Genomic DNA, 18,983 nt, shown 5'->3' on the forward strand with positions numbered 1-18,983 from the left:
ACACACACACACACACACACACACACACACACACACACACACACACACAGAGTAATACATGAGGCTTTCTCCAGGCAAAATCGGATTTTTGAACCTCCCTAATCCCTGGTTACAATCTGCACCCTGCCATCAGTGAGAGAAAGAGAGGGAGTGTGGAAAAGGAGGGGAGGTGGGGGGGAGGCTTCCTGTCCCGGGATATCACAGAGCTCTAAGCCCCGCCCAGTCCGCCCTGCCAATTCAGGCAGCGACACGCACACATATACACTCTGAAACACACATGAAGCATGATTTTAAACTGCTGACAGACAACCACACAAACACAGACACACACCTCAGCACGCACTCTACGGAGAGGGACACTCGCTGCTGCTAATCACTGGTGGGATGGAGGGGGGGTAACCGTGTGGACAATTTCTATCTTTTGTGTTGTTTTTTTTCTCATTTTACAGCTGCTTGTGGAATAATGATCAAACGCTCCTGATGGGATTGGCTGGCGTGCGAAAGGGGAAGAGGAAGTAGTCCAGAAAAAGCACTGTGGGGATCCCAGCATCAACTGACAGCAGCCTGAAAGGGAAGTACACTTGTTTATTTTGCAGGCACTCAGTGCTGACAGCAGCTGTATACAACAGTTATCAACATCACCGCCACGGCCATGCCTCGTTTAGGAGATCCACAACACCGTTAGTTCTCACTGCGACCCCATCACCTGGGCCCTCGCACGCCCTCATGACTCCAGGCCGTCTGGCTCACAGCTACCCCGTCAACTTCTACTGCTGTCGGAAACACTGAGGCACATCCAGGCGCTGCCAACCTGGGACACCCCAGGGTCACCTTTGCCCTTGATGCATGGATCCCGACAGGACTGGGGGCAGAGGAATGAGGAGGAACATGTTCCTCTGGTGGATCTTATTGCTTTTCTCTCAAGGATTTGTATTTCGCAACGTCCAAGGGGAACTTCCTTTTATCTCGGGGAACAATGCTGCCATGCTGGTCAACTGGTGAGTGGGAAACTTATGTTTTTTTAATTCTCTCATTTGTCTTCAGGGATAACAAAAAGGCCCGAACTAGTAATTATCCTCTGGCTATGAGCTAAAATATTCCATATGCTATTGCACTTCTTATCTACTTTTAGAATCTGAGGTTATTTTTGGAAGGATATTTCTGTCTAAGATGGTAGAAGTTACATCCTTTAAGATGTCTTTAAAGAAAAACTTAAGGGCTAATCTCCTTCTTCATGTCCTCAAAGGAGAGTTCAATCTAAGATTAGATGTGCTAATTAAAGGCTCACAACATCTCGTCCATGCAGTATTTTGAGCTGTGGACCTCCATATGTGAGGTTTCAAAATCTATGCTCATTATCAACCAATAATAAAAGAAAAGTTTTGTATTGATGCCACGCAGCCAGAGCCAGTGGACAAACTGCCACTGCTCAGAGAAACAACACGAGAAAGGCCAGACAATCATTCATTGACTGCTGTTTTGAATTTTGATGTGCTTTTGATGTGCTTCATAACATTGTCTATGCCCAATAAAACAGCATGTGGCTGACAGAGTTATTTTAATCAAGCGAGGGAACAATAGTTAACTCCAGGTCCAATTTTATCAGAGCAAAGAGAAATCTATCACAGCAAATGCACGTTTTTGGCCTTTAAAATACAATTTGGATGATGTTTGACAATCAGAACAAAAGATGGCGGTTTGATGGTTTTTGGGGTGAACAAATAATGTCAAGTAAACTGTCGGACAAATAAAGACACATAAAATGACCACGGCTATTGATTACATGATGATGTATTTCTAAACAAAAAGATGAAATGGCATTTAAAAAAAGGTCCTCCTCTTTTATGTCATCCTCTGTAATGCTGTTAATGCCTGGTCTTCATCACAGATACGAGAAGAGAGGAATAGTTGTCTTTAAATAACGTCACAGGAGGCCAGAAATGATGCCGGAAATTTGACGGAAAAAAACTGACGAGGAAACATGGGTAGCTTAGACCCATGATAAAGAGGCGTGTAAGGCCTTTAGGAAACACACAATGCATTTGGGTGAACACTGAATGTATACACAAGTTGGTTTTATGAGCTTGTTTCACATACTGTACATTCTGAATGAATTTTCCAAAAGACGACTTGATAAGGAAGGCTGCACACAACGCTGATTTTGCTCCGCTTTTTTTGCATCAGTGCATCGTCATTTTTAACTTTTATAAATGTTGCATGCCTTGATATTAAATGCCCCTTACCCCTAGTTCATTATTTTTTATTTTTTATATTTACATTTGCCAGCCAGATATTTAGCCTGTCAGCCAACCTTTTATCAACTAATACACCCAATTTGCAAACTGGTTGACATGCCAACCGATCGCCCGTCCAGCCAGTGAACTAGCAAATCTGCCCTCCAGCCAGGCAGCAACGCAGTCTCCAAACCAAAGAACCCTTTAACCCTTTGCTCAAAAGCAACCGCAAGGTTTCAGTTGTGGCGCGCAAATAAAAAACACTGGGGAAATCCACACTTTTAATAATGATTCTACTAGAAACTGGAGGGAAGTGTATTACAGTTCCCTTTTACATAAGAGTATTAAGCAGATGCCTTTCAAAGCATCCCCCACCCCCCACCCTTGCGTTAGAGCGAGTTCAATCCCAACATACAAACAGACACACAGATTTCCTTTCCTATCTTTGTGAGGAACTATTTCCATTCTGCTAAACTTCAAAATGACAAGCCTTCAATCAATGCCTCATAAAACCAACCTTATTTATAGTTTCACCTTATTTGGCCTAAACCTTACCCATAGCTCAGACACAACCTACAGTCAAATGTGGCAAGTCAAAATGGTCTCACTTTGTAGTTTTCTTTTATCATTATGGTGAGGAGATTTGGTGCTCATGAGGGTAAATGTACAAGAGCACACACAGACAACACACAGATACACTCAGCGACAGCCAACCAACCAATCCCTCACTGATCTGTGATGTCATCTTCTTATGCAAAAGCTGATGGGTGGTTGGATGGGGGGATTAACCCGAGACCTCAGGTCTCTCTCTAGCTTGATGTGTTTGTGTGGGCGTATGTGTGTGTGTGTGTGTGTGTGTGCATGCATGGGCTCATGCGGGGATAAGTGTTGTTTGACAGGGCTGTCCGGGCCTGTAGACAGCTGGTTGTGTGAGGGATAGGCTACTCTCCTCCGCTAGCCTCCACTCATTGACTCTGATCTCCTGATAATGTTTCCCACATTTACTCTCTGCCTCACACGCCCATCTCTCTCTCTCTCTCTTCGAATCTAGAATTAGTTACATCACATTATTTTATATTACACTTATTGTGCATCGCATATAGTACGAATTCACTCTTGAAAAATGTGCAAAAGATTCTTTTGGCGAATGAGATGTGATCCTTAATACTTAACATAATGTAATGTAGTTCATGTCCTTTAAAAGGTTAAAGAGTAAGGGATTATTCTATATCTTTCTTGATGGCACAAAACCCCATAAAAGGCCCAAACCAACAATGCCATTAGCCTCTCATGACAATCTAACTGTACTGTTCTACCTTATCTATCAATCTAACACCCTACTCTCTGGTAAAAGTGTAAAACAACAAACAGACTCACAAAACGATTCACAAATACAGAGTTGCTCCGTTTCATGGTCAAAAAAGGAGTTGTAAAAAATAAGTTCCTAATACAGCTGGGCACTAGAGTAAATATGTAATATCACACACACACACACACACACACACACACACACACCTCTGCTTGTGTGTATGTTCTCTGTGCTGGACGTTAACCCGATGAGATGATACTGGTTGAGTCTAGAGCCGTCTTCTGCCACCACCACAGGCTTAGCCTCTCCCTCAGTCCAAGTGTAGACCACCTCTGACACCGGATAGGCATCTGAGAGAGAGAAAAAGAAAGATGACTTCAAATTAGCTTGTGACTTTACAATATATTTTTTTCTTATATGAGCATCCAAAATGCAAGTTAAACTACTAAGTGACATATCACAGTTAGTTCCAATCCGGCCATTGTTAATGTTATGTGTAACCACACATGTGCTTGTGTGTATTTGAGTTCTAATGCGGTCTTTCTAGCACTTTTTGATTAGACCACCGGCTTAAAGCCCAAAACAGAATTTTGCTGTGTGTGTGGGTGGATAGCTGAACCACACTTCTGGGTCAGAGGTGATCTCCCTTGTCGGCAGGAACCAGACTGAGTCAGATTAACCATAATGTGTTGCATCACACTTGTGATGAAAAACAGAGCTCAAACTCTGAAGCCTCTCCTGCTATTTCATTTATTCATGTTGAATCCTGTACAAACTCTGGACGCCCTCCCGCTAGGGCTAAAATATGGAAAGATGAAAATTGTAACTCACATGCAGAGAGGGCTCTGAAATGGCATGTTTGTTGTTTTTATCTGTCATAGTTCAACTTTTTAGATTCAATCCAAGTGCACTGCTTATTAGAAACAAATTAATTTACTGTCACCTGTACCTTTAACGAGCAGGGAGGAAAATCTATTTGTGAACATGTCATCTCACATACAATTTGGAAAAAATATTGATGATCTTAAAAAAAACGTATTCCAAAAATAGACAGGCTGAAGGGGAAATTGGGAAAAGAAATGATCTGCTCAGAGGAAAAATAATGAGAGGAGGGCTGCGTCAGCCCACCTACGGTAGATGCTCAATTTCCTTTCATATTTATTTTGATGTGCTGTAAAGGCTACAATTTAAAACTTAATAAGTTGCTAAGATTTCGTTCTACCGTGACAAGGACTGCTTTTAGTGAGCGTGCAATCTGGATGAATCGTGTTGAAAAAGGAGGATGTGCAGAGGGAATTCTGTGCAGCCAAATGGATTTTTATCAATTCAAGTGAGTAGTAGATCATTATGTACATGGAGTAGAAAATAAAATACTTCTTCTACTTTTGTGTGTGTGAAAAGACAAAAACTTTATCTTGGATTTGAATGTGCAACATTTGCTAGGGTACATTAAAACACATATTACATCCAGACAACAAACATTGAAACACATTTACATAAAAACACAACACACAACAGAAGCTTTACTAAAAGGAGCACCAGCTACTTTAAGGCAAGGACTGAACCAAGGTTAAATAAACAGATGGTAAGAGCTGTGTGCTGAGGGAGCAAAAAAGATTTGTAACTTGCTGCATGATGCAGGATTTTAGATCTGGAATGTTTGTCGATTACAGGACAAGCCAAAAACTACATTAAAATATTCTACTGTTTACAACATATTTTACTGATTGTCACAAACATTAAGGAAACCCTTACGTAGCTTGGCCTCTTGTAATCGGGTCGTTTATTTCTGTCCAGTGGATTACATCTTTACCTGAGTGTTTCCATTCTAGGTGCTCACTTGGCAGCTGCACACTGCTTTACAATATATATGTAGTGTTTAAATTTAGGCACTCTCAGGCCAAAGGCCAGGGCCTTAATTGTAGGGTAGTTAGATTGCAATAAGGGATTATTGGTGAATTTCATTATGCAGAGGAAGAGCTAAAGGCTTTGGCAGGCAAAACGGTGCACCTGTGCCAACATTTCAACAGTTCACGCTTAATGCTTTGCTGCTCCCGTCTTGTGTGCGAGGCATGGGGAGCCGCAACTCAGCCAAACTCATCACTCACTATACAGAAGCTGTACGCACTCAGAGAGAAGCTGCCTGAAATGTGAATGGAGATAAATGCAGGAGGATTTCACAAACCCAAATGTGTTTTTTCCTGAAGAACACAAGTTGTCAGGAACCACCACAGGGTCGCTCCCTCATCAGATGTGTGTGTGTGTGTATTGAGAGCTGGACGATCAAATGTGAAAACAAAGACTGAACACTGATGTGCTAAAATAGAAACATCATATCTCAACAAAATGGTTACTTTACAGTGTCCTACAAATTCAAGGCAACTAAAACTATTTACTTATTCAAGGTTAAAGTTGAAAACAATAATTAAATATATCATTTGTAACGTTGAAATGGAAACACAGTGTTTGAAAATACAAACGAGCAGGTCAGGTGACATAACGGCCTAATGGTAGAACAAAGACTGTTTCCACTACGCTGCAGAAGCAATCCTGTTTGTTGTGTTTGCAAACAACCCATGAAGCCGCCGAGCTAGTGCACATTTGAGCTGGTAAAATAAACAGTCATCAGCGAGAAAGAAAGAATTCTGGGTGGTAAATCCGCCCCCGCTATCACTGTAAACGCAGCGAGCGAGAATGGAAAACTTGCACAGGCGTAGCAGCAGCAACTCATGGGGTTAGGTTAAAAAAATAGTCAGTTGATCTCAAAACTGCAAAAGTTCACTTGTCGGGAAAGCACAAAACTAAGGGTTGTTAGGAACCAACACTGTCATTTGTATCTTAAATACAGTCTGGAGAAAGTCAACTTCATCTGCACGTGGAAGATAAATGCAGAGCTTGTACATTCTACAGCAGAATCAAACAAGAATCTGGGCCATGGTTTGGCTTTAGAACAGGTCCTTTGACCCTCTAAGTCCTAATTCATTCAACTGGTGGCTGGGACTTCTTTCCGCTGTTCACATTTATTAATACAAGTAATTCGGACATTCATATCTAAGAATATGAAAGGTTCCAATCATCATGAGAGGATTCACTACATATGTTCACTGAGCTCATTGTGGGTTGAAGGCAAGATAAGCTGAGAGATAACTCATTAGAGCATCTTTTATTGTTTCCCCTTAGCTTACTAACAGGTTTTGTGCGCCTCACAACATCATCTGCATCTTTATGCACTCATTCGGGGAACAAGCGTTTTCTAAACATCCGCCTCGCCTTAAACACCGGCTTTGCAAAGTTCCACATGACAAGTCTTTTTTTGTCTAAGAGCTGTTGATTATGATAATCGTGGTAATTTCAGAGAACGTCGTTTTCTTTAGCAGCTGGTTTTTTTTTTCTGCCCGTATGAGTTGGTTTCAACCTGTGGTCTTTTTACTGAGGCACATTTTATGTGGTTGTCACAGTTTTCCAGACAGTTCCTCACAGAGGTTTACAGCTTTTGTGTCTGATGCAACACTTCCAATGCTCGCTGCAAACACCAATGTTTCCATCGGTTCTACGTGCAACTCCCACGGATGCATGGTAAAAGAAGAATGTGCCATTTGGTTTGTTTTAAGAAAAAGGATTGCATCCTGAATCAAATGCAACACATTACCGTGCTCGCCATTCACTGCATACCATTGAGCATTACTCCTAACCCTATGTGAGTGCTGTATGGCTGAAGGCCAGCAGGTAAATTAGGATACAGGTACAGTACTGTAGGCTAGAATAAGGGATTAGTTGCCCTTACTTGAACCAACTTAAGAGCATGTTCTCATGCTTTTATTGCACAACATATATCACTACTCAGTGGCCTCAAGGAACTTTTTAGTTCCTTCCCAAATAATTCCTGGGAATACAAGTCTTTGGGTGGATACCTGGTTTCTGTCACCAATTGGGGGATACAAAGAGCTATGGAAGACGGCTTTATGAATACACACTTAAAGGCTTATATGACCATCATGAATATGGCCCAGGACAGAGTATATAACTCGGCCTTACAAAGTCAAAATGCCATAACTACATGTTTGCTAAGAACGGAATCTGAATGTTGCTAATCCTTTTAATTTTTTTATTCCCCACAACTAGATCATGCCAGTGGAAAACATGCCAGCTAAAGGTAGCTAACATTAGCTTAGCAGAGTGACAGTAACTGCACATCTCACCTTCCTTCCACTCTTGTGAAATTTATGCAATTTGATGTGGTTGATATGCAAGTAAGAAACCTTTAAATCACATTTAATACATATTACATTGAAAGTTAATTAATTATATTAATGTCAATATAAATAATATTAATATTATAATTAATAGTAGATAGACAGCAGACACGGAGATACATCTAACTATTTGTTTAAACGTGTTAAAACGGATGGGAAAATTGAAAAGAAAAAAAATGAAAACATTATAAGCTTTTTAAACGTTTTGCTGGCCAGCCTGAAAACCCCCCCATTAATCTTTTAACGTTCACTGCTTCTGTAGTTATGGCTCTCTGTCTTTGCAGATGGCTTTATCACATTCAGTTTTAACATGAGGGATTACTTTTTGACCATTTTTTATTGCATCGGTTGTGGTCTCCTTTTATCCCGCAGTGATGTACAACAGGAAACAGCTGATACAGTCAAAATACTGCTTAGTGTTTTCAGGATTCCTGGACTAAAACAACGTCTGTTTTAGGCAAATCAGCCATTTGGTTTATTTTAAGAAAAGGGATTGCAGTCTTTTTTATTTGTATTTCTTATCACAGATTTCATCACGTTGAGTAATGTAAGTGGAGGAGCGGCACGTTTTGCTGCTGTGTGATGTGGAGGTTAAGGATCCGGCGTGATGTCCCCTCGGGACAAGAGGTAGTCAAGACAGCCCGAGATGTCATCGTTTGTCAACGAAAAGACATTATCCCTACGACGACACTTTGCCCTTTGAACCGGCAGTGTTGCCATCAACACATTATTCCTATTATACACTTACACCTCCCACCTGCAGGTCGTTGCACTGGGGCAATTAGATTAGAGTTTGCCATGGGAAGACACAACAGCTCTTCCTCACTGTAATTGGTTTGAAGTAAAATGTGCTTCCCTTCCATAGTGAGTGTGTGGGGGTGGACTGCGTCTTGCAGAAATCTGGTGATACAGTAAGAGCCTCATCCTTTTAGCTGAAGAGGCTCCTGAGGTGTGGCGTTTGGCCAGACCGGTCTTTAAATACCAGCAGCTCAGGTTTCAATGTGTCCTCGCTGGTAGGGCAACCACAAAAGCCGTCCTCTTAAGACGGCATTGAGGAGAACCCTTCCGATCATTGGCCTAATTAAGTGTTGGAGAACATGCATTAATCTTCTCTTTCTACACTCAGTGACCTCTTCCAATGTTTTGTATATATATTTATATATTTATAAAAGGTGCTCAAATCAGCATTGTCTGAGGTCCACACTTGATTGTTAGCCAAGAACATATTTGGGTAAAACCCCTTTGCTAAGCATTTCCATTGACTTAAATTGACTGTGAGTGATACAGAACACAGGTAATTTGGCCTAGGCCAATTCGTAAACCTCTTTGGTAGGTCTACCCTGAGAAGAATCCTGTTCAGCTAACGTCTTTGCTTACTATTGTATGTTGATCCCAGTCAGTGTGCGTGTATACCTTCCTGAACTCACTATCACTGGTATGACCCGTGTCGTCACAGCATGGCTGACAATAGCAAACTTATTATTCTATGATGCACATTATGCAGTTCATTTCGCTGACTGTCCTAAACTTGTGCTACTGTTACAATAGCTTAGCATTTTAGCTAAGTGCTTTAAAAGTGAACTTGCCAATTTAAGGACGGGAAAGCAAAGTCAGCAATCTCCAGTAGATAATGACCTTTTTTTTTTTAACTGCAGCAACATTCTATCAAAATGCCAAAATGATTACTTATTGTTCCCTACATTTGGATTAATATGATCTTGTAACACATTGGATATAACTTATTACTGATTATCATCATTGTACATCACAATAGCTGGGATTAAAATATAGTGGAGAACAAGATAAGTATAAAAGTAGACATTCAGAGAAGGGATTTTACTCACAGCTGCCAAACTTGAGAGGGCAGGCATGTGCATCCATGGGGAAATCCTCCAGCTGCATGGGGCATTCTGCTGATATGGTCAGTCTAAAGCATAAAAAAAACATACATTATACCCATTCACCATGTATCATAGTCTTACTTTAGCAGTAACAACTAGGCTCTGTGCAATTACTGGAACAGCTACAATTGCTGAAAATAACAGGGTACCAAAGACAATTAAAAGGAATGTCGCAGCTTCACTATCTTTGCAATAACAACCATTAAGCAATCTAAAAAAGGACATAAACTAAGAAGAGAGAGAGAAAGAGAGAGAATGAGAGAGAGAGAAAGAGAGAGAATGAGAGAGAGAGAGAGAGAGAGAGAGAGAGAGAGAGAAAGTACAGTTTCATGCATGACACTTGCAAGTGCAGTATTTCTCTAAAACTGGTATTACAGTGACAATACTACCACCTGGTGGTCAAGATGTTATTAATCTCCATAAAAGAAAAAAAACTTTTCAAAATGACCCTTGGGTGACAACCTCTCATGCCAGACATGTTTTATTTTGTTCAAATATGAATATTATGCACAATCTTAATGGACACATTTGAATCGCTCTGGACTTGAGTTGAATCCATCTCCTGCTTCATTTCGATGTTTTCAATCTTTCACATGCAGTACATAGATTTTTAAATCTAATTTTCTGCCAGCCATTCATGACATGTTATCCTTTTTAGCTGCCGGGATGGTACCTCTCACTCACTATCCTTAAAAAAGAACCGCAAGATTAAGTGAATCAAGCATACAAATCAAGCATAAACACATCATAATTATTTTATTTTTATTTTTTTAGCTATCTGCCCTAGATTGAATTAAGTCCCCTGGGTATTCTTGCTCAATGCATAATGATAAACAGTAATACAGTGGTATGATGATGTGGATTCACTGAACTTAATAGGCTGGATGACGGGAAATTCAGTGCTGTGGAAACTAGTGCCCAAAACGTATGTTTTCTGCATGAAAACATTTCTCCTGCATTTTGTTTGTGGCTTTTACCATTTAGGCATATGAGCAACCTCAACATTAGCTACGGAATAAGCTAATTGTTTTTTATTTTTACTTCACTGATGTATAATCAGTGCCAGTGCTACCAATCCTCTTGGGTTATGTTTTCTTTATGCTCCAAAACCTCCTGCATGTACTGTATGTATCTACCACAGGAGGTTTCCCCAATTACATCACTAAACTAAGCAAAGCATAACAAAGTGGGATATGAAGCCACCTCTGGTCCCTACAGAGTTGACTGTTTTGGGGCTTAGCTTGCTTTCCAAATCAGTGTCGGATTATACAATGTGTCCAAAAAAGGGTTGTGTACGCAGGAGAGGAAAGAGTGTCTTTGGGATGAATAAATAAATGAGAACATGGCTGTCGGCTATTATACATGTCCTAATTATTCATGTGGCCTTGCCCCATTAGCAGGGATGCCTGTAAAGATAGGCTCTTTTAATTTAGGGTGTGAAAAGTGCCAGAAAATCAGCCCCTTTAAAGTCAGAATTCATGCATATGATTGCAGTTGTAATTTAAATATCGGGCGTAAAATAGGCGCTTAGAATAATGATTTTGTTCGGCCAGTATGGACCGAGTAGAAAGCAGTACATCACAGGGGTAACACCCCAGGAACAGACCAGCATACGCACCTTCCACACCTGAGGGAAATCTAAACTTTCCAAGACGCCCGACCTTGCAGAAAAGTCAAGAACTTGGACGACAGGACAAAACAGAAAAGGCTGAGTTTTGAGTCCCGGAGCTGTATCCTGTATCCCGTATTAACCACTGAGCCACCGTGCTGCACAATCTGTCTTTTCACACTAACAAGCACATTTTTAACAATCTCCCAACTTATATCACATACAGTCCCATGGGAAATGGGGTTATATCATATATCCAAAGCATAAAGAAATGTCACGTTTTAATATTAAACTGTTGAAGTGTTGAAACATGAGAATGAGTAACTGTCACTCAGTATGGAAGCATGTTCAAAGGACTACACAGAAGGCCACAAGTCTAAAGGCAACACACGGAGCATGAATGAGAATGGCAACTCAACTGTACCTAATGATAATGATGTGTAAAGCACTTACTCCCTGGCAATATAAAGGTCTGGAATCCAGCTATAATGGGCCGCCATCAAGCTCCAAGCACATTAAGCTGAAAAGGGTATTTCATACATCATCCACGAAGACAAATGCATAGAAATGTGCTCCATCAAACCAACCGCTCCTCTTCAGAGTAATGCTTTACTAAATTAGAGAGGAGCTTTGGTATTGTTGTTGGGGGGGGGGGGACATGACCATGTCTGTGCCTTTGCTTACTAGCATGGATTGTACATGTTTTAAGAGTTGGACGTGTGGGTGTAATTCAGAGTGTCTGGGTAAATCCTATGGGGAGGTGCTTTAACTCCATTTAATGGATGCTGTAAGATAAGCCTTTATTGTTTTTGCACAGAGACTTCCATAACTGAATATTTTTGCTCACAAACTACCAGACAAGTTCTTGTATTTTATTTTGTAAATCTTTTCATCTGGAAAGCACCTTGTGCTTAATGCTTAAAAAGTGCTATATAAATGAAAGTATTATTATTATATGCTATGAATAAAACAGGTCTAAGTGCTTACAACACCCATAAGTGTTACTGTTTACTGTAGGTGGATTGTTATATTTGTGTAATACAACTGGTAACCTAAATCTTTATTGAACATCAGAGTAAATAATGTGTATAACTACAGTTATTTTAGGAAAACTAAAAATCTTTAAATAATCAATTTTGCCTTAATCTAATGATAAAGTGAAAAATTGACATGTAATGAAAAACAGGCCTACAAAGAAACAAAAAAAGCTGTTGTTGAGTTAGCTGTAACCTGCAAGTATCCAGATGGCCTGTGTGTATGTGTGTGTTAGTGTGTGTTAATGCAGGAAATAAAATCAACGCTGCCAGTGGTTAAGCTCCGCTGGTAATGACAAGCCCAGTGCTGTAACAATTAGACGATTAAAAGCAACCTACTGCTGCTTTATTTCAACTGTGGCGAGGAAATGCGATGCCGTTTTTAGATAATGGAGGCACGAGTTGTCTCTCATATGCACACTCGTGTATACGTTTTTTGCATTCGGACATAAATACATGTATGCATAGATTTCCATAGAATGACGCATATGGAAATGAACGTGCGCACATTTACACAATCCCTCACTTGCTAAGCCTCAAGCTCGAAGTTGAGCGCCACTATAACATAGACATCCACAGTGTGTGTTCATGTGTGCGTTGGATGCATGGGACAAAGAGGTGACTATAAATATGCACTTCTTATGTATATATGTCAGGGTGGTTGCCTATGGATAAACTGTCATCCATCCAGCAGTATTCTCCCTGTGGGTGGCACAGGGATCAGATAGAGTGCTCTCATCTGTGATACAGTCACTATTAAGTCCTGCAGCTACAGTAACTCCTGAGGATAAGCACAGAATTATTCTAATTCTATGGTGCAAAGGTCAGCGTGAGTCCTGGTGGTTACACTGCTGTTCTACTAAACAAAAACAACTATTTGTACATCGGAGACTCACTTTAAAAAGGATCGGGTCTCAATTTCCTAATTAAGTTGTAAATACTGACGGTTTAGTTACGGGAGATCACCATCTGGTAACTGGCCTGTTTCTTTCTCTCTTTTTTTCAAATTTACCCCTACATCACTGCCAAAAACTATAGGTCACAATGAGGCTGCTTTTCATAATGGATGAGCTCCCTCTGCAGTTTTTCTCACAGCTCCATTTAAAGAGACACTTCACTCATTTGCATTCATATTTCATTATGTCACATATACTGTATGTCTCCATATAAATTAAAAAAAAAAAAAAGTAAAAGAATAAGAAGAAACACAATGATTTTAGTTAGGGCTGCAACTAACCATTATTTTCCTTGTTGAATTAATCTGTTGATTATTTTTCTCAATTTATTGATTAGTTGTTTGGTCTATAAAATGTAAGAAAATGGTGAAAATGACAATCAGGGTTTTTTTCCAAAGCTTAAGACGATGTCTTGTTTTGTCCACAACTCAAAGATATTCAGTTTACTGTCACAGACAAGTGAAGAAACTAGAAAATATTCACATTTAAGAAGCTGAAATCAGAGACTTTTACCTATTTTTCATTAAAAAAATGACTCAAACCGAAATGGGTGGCAATTCAATTAATAGTTAGCAACTAAACAATAAAGAGATTAATATTTGCAGCTCTTATTTAAAGAAATACTTGCAATATCTACTATTTACTTTACTCTTGCTGTACTACAGACTTGTCCGGGACAAATCAAATGCCTCCGGTTGGCCACTGGGTGACACTGTTCTCCTACAGTGTGTTACACGTTGAGGGTTTTTATCACTCTAGTTTTTTCTTTGAGTTCAAAGCTGTATTGTGTATTATGTTGACCTTGCTAGTTGTTTTTTTTTCACATACAATTCTATGGTCTCTTAAAAGCCTTCCCTTCACTAACCTAACCTCTTATAAAAGCGGTGGGGCACTTGATTTCAGATTTCAGAGACATTTTCGACATGCACCTTTAACCGCAGTACTATTCAGATGAGTGTACTTCTCTATGGTTGGCAACATATCTGAAAGGAATTCAATCCCTGGTTGCAACAAGTACCACCAACCTTGGACAAGAAATGGGCTTCTAGTTATTCATGGCTGTGTTCAAGCTAGTGTTAGAACCTACCTCATAGTGTAAAGCAAACTGCCGTCGTCCTTCAGCCTCAGCAGCTTGTTAGGCGTGGTCATGTTATGAGCAATAGACTTCTTGCCATTAAGGAAGAAGGTATCGGGGGTCCAGATGTTGCTGGCCAGCAGGTTGTTCAACGGCAGCATCTCCATGGGCCCTTTGAAGCACAGCCGCTCGTCCTTCCAGCTCTGACGGAAGAAGACGTCTATGGTATATTCCTAAAGGAAGAGCAAAAGAGAAGTTTTAGAGAGTTCTGCTAGAAAAAGACAAGAAATATGAGCCGAATTGCACACTGCTCTCATGTTGACCAGTCTGTCTGCTCTCTGATCACTTTATCTTAAAATATACTGAAGGGATGCCAAAAGAAAAAGGAACTTCCTCTGGATGGAGCGTCTATTTCACTCTCAAGTTTCAGAGCATCATTTCATCTGGTGTGTGTTTACCCAAAACAAGATTTTCAAATTAAATAAAGTCTTAGTTTCTGTTGCTGCACCATTTCCTTCTCTAATGGAACTTTTGGGGCCTTTTCAGAGTAAGTAAGTACACAAAGACAGAAAAGCTCGTTTAACAGTCAATGCAGTCAATTGTCAATCAGCACACTTTAGTCCATTAATATGCTCACTATGACAGTAGCCTCCTCCTTTATGCCTTTATGATTTTGCAGATATGGTAGGTCAAGCATTGCGGTGTAGAAATCCATCATAAATTTGCTTGTGTGTGAAATATCAACCCGCTTCAAGCTAAAAAACAACAACAAATGAAAGAGAAACAAATACTCCATCCCTCAGAATAATGGTACTGTTAGCAGGCTGACATATAGGCTTTTATGGACTGCAAAAGTGTTCAAGTCTCTTGCCACATTTCATTAATCAATCATGCGCCCTTGTCAATACCTTTTTTCAAGTAAATTATATGTAATTGGCAACTGCTGTGTAAAAGTGTGCCAGGGATATGCCAGGGTGTAATAGAGGATTTAATGAAAGAGGAAATGTAATGCTATTCAAGTGAAACCTTTTAGTCTATAAGAAAATAGATTAATAAAGGGATGACTCATTTGGAAGGAGTTGGAATGGACCAGCCACATTGTACTAAATTTCAAATGTTAAAGTCATCCACATTCATTTCGTCTTATTAGGAAGAAACCAAAGAACCAATCTTCAAAGACACAACTAGGACATGAGTGTACTTCCAGCAAACAGCATGAGCAGTGGTACCAGTCTCATGAAATGTAAATATATGTTTCCATCTAAAAATATCAACAGTAGCCTGGGTGGGCTTTGGAGACATGTGTGTGTGTGTGTGTGTGTGTTCAGTCAGTCTCTCTCTGTGTATCTATGGTGTTTGCTTCAGATCAACTCACCATCTCCGTGTCAGACACCGGGCCAAAGCTGGTGACAAAAATATTCGTCTGGATCTCTGTGACATTTTCTGTTGAGAGAGCACACAGGTGAGACTGTTTGAGGACAATTTATTGGAATTTTACTTGGAGCTTCATAGGACAGATATTGGGGTTAATCAGCTCTAATGTCTTTCGATGATATTTGGGACATCTTCCCTGACCACAGCCACATAAAATGATTAAATGAATTTTAACTGCTCATTTGCTGCGACTAACGAGAAAATGTAAATATTAGTGAGAAAAGTCCACTGTGATGTCTTCAAATGTCTTTTTACCTGACCATGACCAAAACCCAAAGACATTCAATTTACAGTAATATGGAAGAATAAAATATCAGCAAAACTTAAGCTGGAATCAGAAGATGTTTTAGTTTTGTGGCTTAAAAAAAATGACTTCAATAGGAAAATGGGGGAAATGGGTGGCTTATAACTAAAAGGCATGCAAATGGTCTAATTTAGAGATAAAAATAACATATCGAGCAAGAAAATCAGGATTGACATTTAAAAAGCTGCATCAGTTGAATGGCAGCTACTGAATAAAGGCATGCTTTCTCTGTATTCATATGAGTCCACACATTTCCATAATTTTCTTTCACAATGCGTTTCTTCTGAATAGGAGGTGAAAAAGGTAGCACATTATTTCTGTCATTTGTACCAGCAAAGCCAACAAAATCTCCCCTATGCATATAAATTTGTTGCCGGCGAGCCGGGATTGGTTGTGCTGTGGAGAGCAGCTTGTTGAATGCTGAATGAAGGCCTGAATGTTTTTCTGGTATGTATTTATAGGCCCTCTTGTCAAGGGTAGCAACCGTTACCAGGATGTTAGAGCAGGCTTTCGCCATGACACATCAGTCATTTGCCATGAAAAGGCTTAGGTTCTTCATATTATGGGACAAGTACTGTATGCAGATGGGAAACAAATGAAGACCAATATGATGAGGACAAAAAAAAATAGCTGGTTGGAAAATCAGTGGAATAAACGCCAGGCTAAAGTGCCATGCTATTAGAGAATGTGGAGGTAGGGATGGTGAAAATGAAAAATGAAGAGCTTTTATTTCAGTGGGCCCTTAGAAAAAGAAATCTCCTTCTTTCAATGGCAATTTGTCGGCTCTCAAGGTTATGTCCTGTTGCCAGGGTAAAGAGCTTGAAGAAACCACTGCACAATGAAGACTGTGTTGATGATGTCCTGATTGATTTACTCTCCCTACCATACAAGAAAATGATTGGATGCGTTCATGATCCTGGCCACGGTTCAGAAGGAAGCACAGCATATGACAACATGTGTTTGGGTTCACTTCAGCTGACATGGGAGCAAAATGCCACATCTGCTCGCACAGTTTCTGCCCTTGTATCTGCCAGTCTCACAGCTATTTCCCATAAATTAGAGCATGGAATGGCAGTGGGAAACGGGACCTCCCATTGTAGAGTCCAGGTAAGCTGGTTGGGTTAGCATGCTGGGAGGCTGGCTGTGGCATTATGGTATTATAATAAGGGCTGCAACTAACAAATACTCTCATTGTCAATTGATCCGTTGATTATTTTCTAAATTGCACCATTAGATGTTCGGTCTATAAAATGTCAGAAGAAAATGTTGGAAAATGTTGTTTTGTGTTTCCCAAAGCCCAATATGCTGTCCTCAAATGTCTTGTTTTGTCCACAACTCAAAGATGTTCAGTTTCCCGTCATGGAAGAGGGAAGAAACTTGAAAATAATCAGATTTGAGAAACTGGAATCAGAGAATTTTTACTTTTCTTACTTAAAAAAATGACTGAATAATCTTTGCGGCTCTTATTAGAATGTAAGATTACTGAGTTGATCTCAAATAAAAAGGGTCTGAATGATGCTGAAATAAGATCCGCAGCAAACCTCCGAGCCCCGGCCGCAGCCTGTTGTCGTAACCGTCGAGGAGCCCGTCCAGGATCCTGGTGAACACTGTGCTGTTGTCGTTGGCGGCCGCCTCCTTCTGAGCCTCTGAGGAGGACAGGCAGAGACTAGGAGAGGAAACAAGGGCACGAGAGTAAAAAGACTGAGGAGAAACAAGGTCCTGGCGTTGGTTTAACTGCAGGACATCAAACATGACACAGTTATTGGGATTAATTAGCTGGCCACATTAAGGACAGGCTTGTAGTGACTCATTATTGAACATAAGTACTGCTTACAACTACCAGTAGAGATAATTAAGGCTTTGACATGGGATCCAAATATAAACAAATGAGTTCTGCGGCTAAATATGGCAAGAAGCAAGGCATTGTGTCTCGAGGGTGAGCACATTCTCTGTAGCAAGAAAATAGGGAAAATTACACTTTACATTTACATTTTACAAAGAACATTGTGTTCATACACTGGAATTACCAGGGAGAGACACAGAAGAAGGTTACAGGCTGGCTTTGAACATGCAATCTAAAAGCCACTGATCTACTCAGATGAGAGTGGACTATTCCGGTGATTTACTAACAGCTTTGCCCCAAAGAGCTTTTTCGCTTTTCTTGAGTGCAGGACCGCCACTTAAGAAATGATGTAGCAGAGTGTAGAGGGTCGGATATGCGATCAAGGATGGGAGGCAGAGCTTGCAGGAGTCAAACATATACAGTATATGTGTACAGATGAACATTTGTGAGTGTAATTTACAGATGGAGCCATTTGTGATTGCAAACTGAAAATTAAACTGAATGACCGAAATGAAGCAAATGGCAATTTTAAAACATTTTGCTTCTATAAAAAAAGCACCGATTATATACTTGAATAGCATTCCACTTAGTTTGACTCAGTTTACCTATTTTGGCATCCACAGAGGAGCAGGAGGGAAAGGACGAACCTCGTCATGACTGAAATTCTACTCACTTGTCCACTGTTCAGACCTGTAACTAGAAGAGACAGAGAAAAGCACAACATTGAATCAGAAAATCCCCAACTACCATCGCCACTGCAATACATATGATGAACTAAAAGGTCTAGATCCTAGTGAGACACCCCAACTCACAGAGGCAGACCATCACAGGAATCCCTAAATCAAGCTGCCACCGGGACACTGTCTGCTCAGGGAGGCTGTAACTGTTCATCATGCAAAACATCTCCCTCACAAACTCCACAGATACTATAAAGGTTAGGATACGATACATGTTGATCTGTGCTGTGTGATCCCTATCATGTAAAGCTTCAACTGCGTTTGAATCCAGCGCATTACAATGCATACGGGCCA

General features: G+C 40.3%; 2 protein-coding genes across 5 annotated transcripts in view; one reads left to right on the plus strand and one right to left on the minus strand.

The window, feature by feature from the left end:
- LOC116674209 (gamma-aminobutyric acid receptor subunit alpha-5) overlaps positions 1–18,983 on the minus strand; it is a 27,472-nt gene that overhangs the window by 6,454 nt on the left and 2,035 nt on the right. The window contains exons 2-7 of one of the 2 annotated variants that reach the window (XM_032506766.1): positions 18,558–18,648; positions 17,651–17,775; positions 15,747–15,814; positions 14,384–14,604; positions 9,641–9,723; positions 3,750–3,893 (exon numbers count right to left, since the gene is read on the minus strand). In XM_032506766.1, coding sequence (XP_032362657.1) covers positions 3,750–3,893; positions 9,641–9,723; positions 14,384–14,604; positions 15,747–15,814; positions 17,651–17,775; positions 18,558–18,648 — 732 coding nt within the window. The remainder of the gene's footprint in view (positions 1–3,749; positions 3,894–9,640; positions 9,724–14,383; positions 14,605–15,746; positions 15,815–17,650; positions 17,776–18,557; positions 18,649–18,983) is intronic. The other variant, XM_032506767.1, reaches the window with a different exon arrangement.
- The window catches only part of LOC116674208 (gamma-aminobutyric acid receptor subunit beta-3), a 61,489-nt gene that overhangs the window by 2,553 nt on the left and 39,953 nt on the right, over positions 1–18,983 (plus strand). Inside the window, exon 2 of one of the 3 annotated variants that reach the window (XM_032506761.1) lies at positions 450–998. In XM_032506761.1, the coding sequence (XP_032362652.1) occupies positions 847–998 (152 nt within the window). In that variant the 5' untranslated portion in view covers positions 450–846. Of the gene's footprint in view, positions 1–239; positions 999–18,983 lie in introns of those variants that run through there. The other 2 variants (XM_032506763.1, XM_032506764.1) reach the window with 2 other exon arrangements.

Source organism: Etheostoma spectabile, chromosome 24 (genome assembly GCF_008692095.1).
Source record: "Etheostoma spectabile isolate EspeVRDwgs_2016 chromosome 24, UIUC_Espe_1.0, whole genome shotgun sequence".
Lineage (NCBI taxonomy): Eukaryota > Metazoa > Chordata > Actinopteri > Perciformes > Percidae > Etheostoma > Etheostoma spectabile.